At 53.8% G+C, this 9,709-nt stretch overlaps 1 protein-coding gene across 1 annotated transcript in view; it reads left to right on the top strand.

Annotated features, from left to right (window-relative positions):
* The first annotated feature begins 1,045 nt into the window (after positions 1-1,045).
* The window catches only part of LOC119098890 (prisilkin-39-like), a 55,609-nt gene continuing 46,945 nt past the window's right edge, over positions 1,046-9,709 (top strand). The window contains exons 1-3 of the mRNA XM_037221938.1: positions 1,046-1,054; positions 1,761-1,985; positions 6,806-7,003. Of these exons, the coding sequence (XP_037077833.1) occupies positions 1,046-1,054; positions 1,761-1,985; positions 6,806-7,003 (432 nt within the window). The remainder of the gene's footprint in view (positions 1,055-1,760; positions 1,986-6,805; positions 7,004-9,709) is intronic.

Genomic DNA, 9,709 nt, shown 5'->3' with positions numbered 1-9,709 from the left:
TCCTTCTTCTCGAGGACAGCAAAACCGAAAAAAGCGTCGGCAACCGTTCGATAGCAACTTATTCATTCATCATCACACCCGCCCATGTCAACCATTGCGCTACGTTTTCCGAGCCGGTGATATCTAGGGATCTACCCCGCCCGTGAGCGATGAACACGGCAGGGTAAGCTGTAGAGCGTGTACTGCCGCCACGCAGCGGGATGGCAGCCAGTGTGCACTGCACGCGGCGGATGGCGTTTCGACCTCATTGGGATTACGAGACAAGTCAAAACTCAAGGCCGACATGTTAAGGGCACGCACAACGTCAGCATTTTCATGGCATCACAAAGCACACGCAATCGGCCATGCCCACGCAGTTCGCGTAAGTGGCGTGTTTTCCTCTCGTTATTTACTCTCCCCATCTGGCTAAAAGTGATGAAGAATTGACTAAGTGTTTTATCGCATTCGTCCATGTGATGCTTATAGGCACTGTTGGGCCACGCCGTGGCTACGTGTGTTTTAAATATGCGCGGACAATTAGCTATCTTTGCATAATCGTTCCCTAAATTGTGCAGCATCTTCACTAGCCTTTCAGCATCAGTCACAACATAAAAGGCATCCGTCATCGGCCGCTTCCCTGCGAATCATTGGCTGGTGTTCGATTGCGCGGCCGTGCCGCTCCGACGCCGACCTGAAGGTGGCGCAACCCAGAGCGCCAGCCTGTCGCCTGTACCAGAAAACCTAGTAACTTGCTAACCGTTCTGCTTCCAACCTGAACATGTTTCTGTGCGTGGTCCGTGCCGCCGTCCCCGCCCCCTTGGAAGCGGCGTTGGGTCGGGCCGGCTCACGTGAGATCGGTGGACCGGCGGCCGGTTGTGGTCGGGTCGCCTGGCTGGACGGGTCGCCCACTGCAGAGGGCGTTGCGTCAGGTGGGGCAGCGCCGCCGGCGGCAGCGTGACGGCCAACCGCGTCGCCCTCCCACGGCCAAATAAAAGCCCGGCCGCACAGACACCAGGCACCAGTCACTCGCCAGCAGTGGTCTCCATCTTACAACGCCACGGCAAACATGAAGCTGGTGAGTGCGGCCAGGGAGATCGGTGCTTCACATGAGGGATGCCTTTCGTATTCCAGCGGTGTCTGTGCTGTCAGTTGGGGCGCCAGGGAGGGTCTTTTAGATAAGGTCGTTGATCATCTTTCATTTTTTCCGTGTCTTTCCAAGCGAAAGTGTGTTTAGTAAACAGGTGGGTATGCAGCCATTCCGGTGAACCGCAATATTACCATGGCTTGCTTAAATTGGTCACCATAAAAAATCAGGAGCGTAATTTGACGTCCAAAACTAGCTTGGATGGCAGATTGGCACGATACCACTCTTGTCAGAAGAGATCAGAACAGGCGTGCGGACGTAGGCTGCAATTTCAGCAGTCCCTCAATCAGTGTGAAAGGCCACGTCGTCAGTCAATGCGCTGTGAGATGCTGCACATATTCCATAGCTATCCCTTGATCCCTGCATCCAATGATGAGAGAAACTGACCTGACAAAGGCGCTGAACTACGTCTTATCACGTTAAAAAGGTGCGTCGCGATTTCAGCCTCTGCATGCACTGCTGGATCAGCACTCGCTCTGACGTCACTTGGGTGTTTTTCCAGTTGATCGTAGCCTCGCTGGCGGCTCTGGCCTGCGCTGATGGCCCGCGGCCGCAGCCGGCGCCCGCCTCCTACCAGCGGCCAGCGGCCCCGGCACCAGCCTCCTACCAGCAGCCGGCGGCACCGGCCTCCTACCAGCAGCCGGCCGGCTACGGTCAGCCCTTCGCCATCCTCAGCGAGGAGAACGTCCACCCGGGCGACGGCACCTACCAGTTCAGCTTCCAGACAGAGAACGGCATCTCACGTAACGAGAACGGCAGCCCCAAAGCCGGTTACGGCAAATCCGAGTACGGCCAGCCCACCGGCGGCTACGTACAGCAGGGTGGCTGGAGCTACAGCGACGACTACGGCAACCCCATCCAGGTGACGTTTGTTGCCGACGAGAACGGCTACCAGCCGTCTAGCGACATCCTGCCGACGCCGGTGCCGACCGAGTACCCGCTGCCGATCGTGCCGCAGGTGTACCAGGGCGAGCAGAGCTATGGCTCTGCCCCAGCCCCCGCTCCCGCCCGCTACAGCGCCCCGGCTCCTGCTGCCCGGCAGTACAACGCTCCCGCTCCTGTGGCTCCTGCTCCTGCTCCTCGGCAGTACAACGCTCCCGCTCCTGCTCCTGCTCCTGCTCCCAGGCAGTACAGCGCTCCCGCTCCTGCCCCCAGGCAGTACAATGCTCCTGCTCCGGCTCCTGCTCGTTATAATGCTCCTGCCCCCGCCCGCAACTACTAAAACGGATGGACGGCGAGTGCTGGGAATAGCGCATATGTGTGTGCGAGGCTGTGAGGCTGCATGAGTGATATATTTATCCGTCCGTATTGCTAAGAAATACAGGCGCATGTAGAATAAACTGTTTTCACCGCACTCTTATGATCATTTGTACCTGAGACAAACGATGCCAACGATGTAAATGGCCGGCAACATGATGGACCGACGAAGCAACCTTTCAACTGAATAGTTCACATCCACACCAGATCCCTGACATGGCTACCAGGAGCCCAAAGAAGAGGGATCGACAATGCCGGGCTGCTAGTCAGGTCGCAAGGCACGATCCGGAGTGCCGTGAAGCGTCCCTGGTGTTTTGAGAGGTGGTGCCCAAATCGTCGTTTTAGGAGTGCTGCTTCATTGGATTGTTTTTCTTGTGATGAGAATATCTGCACGGCAATTGAAACTTTTCAGATCCAGGAGCTGTCCACACCAAGGCACACAAAGTTTGTGTTAGTAGTTACTCAGCAGCTCAAGTGAAAGCGGCTCCGGTTCGTAATTAACTGCGGTGTGAGGATTTTTGAGTGGGTCAGAAACTACCTCCGCACTCGGCGAGGGGGGGGGGAGACATTGGAACATCCCAATGACATGACCGATCCCAAATCGGGATTCACCTAACCAACCCTGAAATTTGGATTTCCCACTGAACTTATGCCAATTAATCTTCATGGTCGGACGAAAAGTCACAAGACATATGGAGAATATCATGTGAAATGTGGTGGGGCTAGGGCGCAGTTAGAACACCCGAGAGCGAAGGGGGTTAGGGTGGGATTGGCTGGGGTGCGGTATCTGGTAATTTCAAGAGGTAGCTTGTGCGGGGAAGGTGGCGTTGTTACGAAGGGCGCGTTGCACAACAATGCCTTTGTGCCGAATTTTCCATATTTTCTATCACTGTTTCTTGGGGGTCTGTTGGCCCTTCCGAGAAGATTGGAGGGGACCTGGAGTTCTGTGACGCTTTGTTTGGACACGCCGCTGTTCCTGAGCTGGACAAGCGAATCATCCTGAGCTGAACACGCGACTCCTAAGTTGGACACGCGACGGCTCCTGTGCTTGGATTATTGCTGCTCCAACGATGGGCTCAGCGACACCGGACTGAGCTACGCATGCGTTTTGTTTTGGCACACTTGATGTGATGCGTTTCACCGTTACCGCAATGGGCATTAGTTTTCAAAGTATACTTTTAATTTATATGTGCTTTCCATTTACGTTGCCATCTCCTTCAAAACAGGTATCTGCGCACAGGTCTATGTAAAAGATACAGTTCAGCATATGACGTAGATTTTACTGCGATTAAGATCCGAAAGCTGGTCAGCAGGCTATGTGAGTCATAAACGAAGGTCTAGATATCAGTTGCCAACTATTTTTTTCCGCGATCATTTTGTGGCAACAGAAATTTGCTCAATGAGATATTGATAAATATGCCACGTTGTTTTGCTGCTTTGCTAAGTGCGCATGTCAGTGACACAGCAGCATTTTTGAACAGCTTATTCTTACTACCCTTGCGTGTACGCAGCATAACAAACAACACCGTAACTTTATTTCATGCTGTTGAATGGTACGTCCCTCTAAGGACAGCACACACAACATATAAGATCCCGAGTTTGATACTCCAATACGAATATGGCATTGCGGCTGTTGTGGCGCATTCGGATGTTGTGAAAAAGAAAGAGTAAAACTGTTCAGTTCTGGTGGCTGTATGGGATGAAATATGTCTGAACTTTCCTAGAACTGTTTAGCATTTGTTTCCATGTACAATGTAATGAGCTCAGTAGACTTTCCACAACTGGAAATATCCAGATTTCTTTACGCTTTGCCAGTGCAAAGTCATGAGTTCGCTTCGTTAGCGAGATGAGATGCAAGCGCGAAATCTCTGTTCCTGTTGTCCATGTGCTGTTTCAAATTTCATCATCAGATCACCACCTCGCCGGGGTGAGCCGGGATCCGGCATGGCATTTTGGAAGAAGCCGACCTTTCTATACCGTCCCCACCGTCTTACGGTCGGAGCCAGGCGGACCTCTGCAGCTGGAGGATGCGGATATCTCATACCGTATACCCTGACAGGATGTCAGGCCGTGTGACACCGCTCAGAAGAGCTCAGAGTTGTTCTGCCCGTTTGGTCCAGAGTTACATGTATGTCGAACACCATCCACGGTTTAGGACTGGGGCTTTAGTAAATCTTCTTCCACATGATGGCTTTCCAACCACATGCGAGCACAACTTGAACAAAATTAAGTTGCCACATGGACCAGAAAGCAGTTAAGGAGAACTGAGCGCATCGTTATCTTCAATGTCTTGTTGACTTTTCATACATTAACAATTCATTATACGTTAACCGAGCATTGCTGCGCAGTCAAAAATTGTCGCATCATCGCACAGATCTTTGTCCATCCGCCGTTGTTCGTACGGCGGCTAACACATCACTGTAGAGGATATTTATATGGCATGGCACACCAAGACCACAAACGATGCCGTGAGCGAGCGTGAGCCGGCGACCACAGCCGTGCCAGTGAGTGTTCATGCCACGCCGTGCTATGCTCCTTCTTCTCGAGAGCAGGAAAACTCGCAAAAGTACCGGCAACTGTTTAATGGCAACTTATTCATGCATCATCACACCCGGCCCTCTCTACCATTGCTCACGTTTTCCGAACACAGTGATATCTAAGTGGCTACCATACCCCTGTGAGTGATGAACACGACAGGGAAGCTTTGGAGCGCGTACGGCCGCCACGGAGCGGGATGTGAGGCCAGTATGTCGTCTGCACGGTGGATGGCTGTCGGCCTTAATGGGATTACGAGCAAAGCCAACACTCGAGGCTAGGCTGCTAAGGGCACACACACAGTTAGCTTTCTCATGGCAGCACAAGGCACAAGCAATTGACTATACCCTCACAGTTCGCGTCATTGGCGTGTTTTCCTGTCGGTGTTTAGTCTCCCAATCTGGCTAAAAGTTCCGGAAAACTGATCAAGTGTTTCATCGGATTACTCCATGTGATGTTTCTAGGAACTCTCGGCTCACGCCATGGTGACGCGTGTTATTAAAAAAACGTACGGACAACGGGTCATTTTTGCATAACCGTTTGAAACATGGTTCAAAATCTTCAACAGCCTTTCAGTACCAGTAGCAACATAAAAGGCCTCCGACATCGGCCGCTCTTCTATAAATCATTGGCTGGTGCTCGATTGCGCGACTATACCGCTCCGAAGCCGACCTGAAGGTGACACGGTCTAGCGCGTCAGCCTGCCGCTTGTGCTACCAACCTTGCCAACCTGCTTTCTTCTTCTTCTGCTTCCAACCTGAACCTGTATCTGTGCGTGCTCCGTGCCGCCGTCCCCGCCCTCTCGGAAGCAGCGCTGGGTCGGGCCGGCTCACGTGGAATCGGTGGACCGGCGGCCGGTTATGGTCGGGTCGTCTGGCTGGACGGCGACGCCCACTGCAGAGGGCGTTGCGTCAGGCGGGGCAGCGCCGCCGGCGGCAGCGTGACGGCCAACCGCGTCGCCCTCCCACGGCCAAATAAAAGCCCGGCCGCACAGACATCAGGCACCAGTCACTCGCCAGCAGTGGTGTCCATCTCACAACGCCACGGAAAACATGAAGCTGGTGAGTGCAGTCAGGGAGATCGGTGCTTGACATGAGGGTTGCCTTTCGTAGTTCAGCGGTGCCTGTACTGCCAGTTGGGGCGCCAGGGAGGGTCTTTTAGATAAGGTCGTTGATCAGCGGTCATTTCTTTACGTAGCAGACGAAGTCAAAGTGCCCACAGTCGCAGCGCCTCAGTGCTTTTTTATATCCGTCCCAAGTAGTCTACACGGGTAGGTATATAGCCATTTTGGTGAGTCGCAAAAGTAATCTAACTGGCTTAAATTGGCCCACTTAAAAACTTAGTATTTCATTTGACATCCAAAACTTTCATATGATAATGCACTGGTCAGAAGAGATCAGAACAGACGTTCAGACGTCAGGCTCCAAATTCAACAGCCCCTGAATCAGTGTGAATCGCCGCGTTGCCAGTCAACGCGCACAGATGCTGCACACATTCCACAGCTATCCCTTGATCCCTGCATCCACGGGCGGAGATCGATAACAAAGAGTGGTCTGGCAAAGGTGCTAAACTGCGTCTTGTCATGGTGAAATCATGCGTGGCAATCTCAACACTTGTCTGCACCGTTGAGTCGGCATCCCCTCTGACGTCAGCTGGGTGTGTTTCCAGCTGATCGTAGCCTCGCTGGCGGCTCTGGCCTGCGCTGATGGCCCGCGGCCGCAGCCGGCGCCCGCCTCCTACCAGCGGCCGGCGGCCCCGGCACCAGCATCCTACCAGCAGCCGGCGGCACAGGTCTCCTACCAGCAGCCGGCCGGCTACGGCAAGCCCTTCGCCATCCTCAGCGAGGAGAACGTCCACCCGGGCGACGGCACCTACCAGTTCAGCTTCCAGACCGAGAACGGCATCTCACGTAACGAGAACGGCAGCCCCAAGGCCGGCTACGGTAAATCCGAGTACGGCCAGCCCACCGGCGGCTACGTACAGCAGGGTGGCTGGAGCTACAGCGACGGCTACGGCAACCCCATCCAGGTGACGTTTGTTGCCGACGAAAACGGCTACCAGCCGTCTAGCGACATCCTGCCGACGCCGGTGCCGACCGAGTACCCGCTGCCGATCGTGCCGCAGGTGTACCAGGGCGAGCAGAGCTATGGCTCTGCCCCAGCCCCCGCTCCCGCCCGCTACAGCGCCCCGGCTCCTGCTGCGCGGCAGTACAACGCTCCCGCTCCTGCGGCTCCTGCTCCTCGGCAGTACAACGCTCCTGCTCCTGCTCCTGCTCCCAGGCAGTACAGCGCTCCCGCTCCTGCCCCCAGGCAGTACAATGCTCCTGCTCCGGCTCCTGCTCGTTACAGTGCTCCTGCCCCCGCCCGCAACTACTAAGACGGATGGACGGCGAGCGCTAGACATAGCGTCTATGAGTGTGCGAGGCTGTGAGGCTACATGAGTGAAATACTTATCCGTCCGTATTGCTAAGAAATACAGGCGCATGTAAAATAAACTGTTATCATCGCACTCTTATGATCATTTGTACCTGAGCCAAACAATGCCATCGATGTAAATGGCCGGCGACATGATGGACCGACGAGACAACCTTTCAACTGAGTAGTTCACATCCCCACCAGATCCCTGACCTGGCTGCCAGGACCCCACAGAAGAGGGATCGACAACGCCCGCTGCTAGTCACGTCGCATGGCTGGCTCCGTTGCACAGGCTGTACTTTTAGGGCGCCTGTCTGGCGGAGTCGGGTGTCAGAATGGTAGGCCCCGCAGCATGGGTTGTACTTCCAGATTGCCTGTCCTGCGGAGTCGGGTGTCAGAACGGTAGGCCCCGCCGCACAGGTTGTATTTGCAAGGAACCTGTCCGGCGGAGTCGGGCGAGAGGCTCAGTCCGCTGATGTAGAAGTTCACGGTAATGTTGATCTGGCCGCTCGCCTTCTCCAGCGACACCTTCTCTAGCAAACGGCTTAAGAGGCGCCACTAGGACGTGCGGAAGCGTCTCAGTCGAGAGGCTCTTGATGCAGATCTTGCGCTTTAGATACTTTCGAGCGCGCGGGCTTTTTGTCTCTGTGGAGCGTTTCCGTCTCGGGGAAGACGTCAGAGCAAGCCTGCAAATGCACTGGCCCGTCTTGGATGAGATCGGCGGACCCATTTTCCAGAACCTGCCAAGCGCCACGGACACGTGGCCCACGCCGTACACTGCAGCGGGGTCTTAAGCTCTCAACAAACAGATCAATGCACTTCTAATTTAATACACTGCAAGTTCTTCAGACGCAGGAAACGCCTCTAGGCCTCCGTTGAATTATGTCTGGAACTGAAGCCATCGGTCATCGATGTCAGTAGTGGTGGGGTTTGGTCGCCTGGTAACATGGTTGATGCTCTTATACGCAATATTTTTTAACAAAGCTAATGATACAGCAAACTATTTTGCTGCAAACATCGCAAACACAGGACTGTTTCTTGCCGGACGTTCTGCAGCACCGTGTCCATGCCTGTCGCGTGCCTCAGGATGGTATTTAACCTATCGCCTTTCTGTACTCCAGCTGGCGTGCCCCGAGCCTGAAAACTTTCCCATCGGTTAGGTAGGGCATAGGGGACATGTGCTACCCGCCCAAAGACAAAGAGGAAGCATGAAACACCGCGCAGGGTTTACCACAGATTTGTAAGTGTAGGAAAAGGAAGGAGTAGCTCTAAACACATGCATGGAAATGTTCGTGAGGATGACCCAGGTCAAGTCAATTTGTAAAGTTGTACGTGCCAGTGCCTGGCTACTGCAGCCGCTGGACCGCACCGGACTGACGCTCCGCGTGCCTGTGCCATCGTCCGCCGTGCTCTTGTCCACGTGCCTGCGCCGTTGTCCATCGTGTTATTGGCCACGTGCTCCATACCGGCAGTCTTCCACACTCACTGGTCGCTACGGCCGGCCAAGCGCACGTTCAGCCCCCCGTCCGATATGCTGTACCGCTAAGCAGCGCTCCTCGTCCGTGCCCCTGCGCCAAGCCGGGGACAACGGATATCCCAGTATTTCCGCGGATCCCCTTAGCTATTCCCTGATCTCCTGAGGAAAGCACCGTTTCTCTCCAAATGGTGGGTTCTAATTCAACCAATGTCCCACACGAACTAAAACCCTATCAAGCCTGTTGGTATTTGCCGAGACAGATATGCTTCGAGCACAACTGCAACGCGGCAACAAGCAGGTTAACCCACAGTGATCATCCAATCAGCAGGCGCATCGCGACTAAAATCTATTTTTGTCTTGGGCAACACGGGTAGTTCCATTCTTATATAAGAACGGTAAGGTGAAATCAATACGCTGATTAAATGTGCATGCCCATACTCATGCTCAGCGTCCTAGAATCACCGACTGCGTGTTAAAGAGCACCCTATGAGGCGGAATTTTCACTCATTTTCCCCCATACTTAATGCGAATTTTTCACTCCTACCTGATATTGCCCAACCACACATACCAAGCCCATGTTTCCCTTTCAGATGCTCTAAGGCGTCATCCAAAACCGAGCTCACTTGAAGCCATCAAGCATAAAGAAGGGTCAACAGAACCTGGAGACCCATGGCTATATCTTGTCTCACCTACTGGTGTTTTATGCCTACGTATTTAAAAACCAAGGACACCAGGTACCTTCAAGCCCAAGAGCCTCAGTGACTCCAGCCACTTGCGTGCATTAAGTTTGGGTTATTAATCACATTTATCACAATCATCAGCTATGCGCCAAATGCAAGATTTTCAGGCATCCCCAATTTCTTGGGTCACACCACCCGAACACCACAGCAAAGAAAAACCCGA

Source organism: Pollicipes pollicipes, unplaced genomic scaffold, assembly GCF_011947565.3.
Source record: "Pollicipes pollicipes isolate AB1234 unplaced genomic scaffold, Ppol_2.1 Scaffold_2555;HRSCAF=2994_pilon_pilon_pilon, whole genome shotgun sequence".
In the NCBI taxonomy this organism is placed as follows: domain Eukaryota; kingdom Metazoa; phylum Arthropoda; class Thecostraca; order Pollicipedomorpha; family Pollicipedidae; genus Pollicipes; species Pollicipes pollicipes.
Note: the sequence above shows the minus strand (reverse complement) of the source record. Positions and strands in the feature narration are given on the sequence as shown.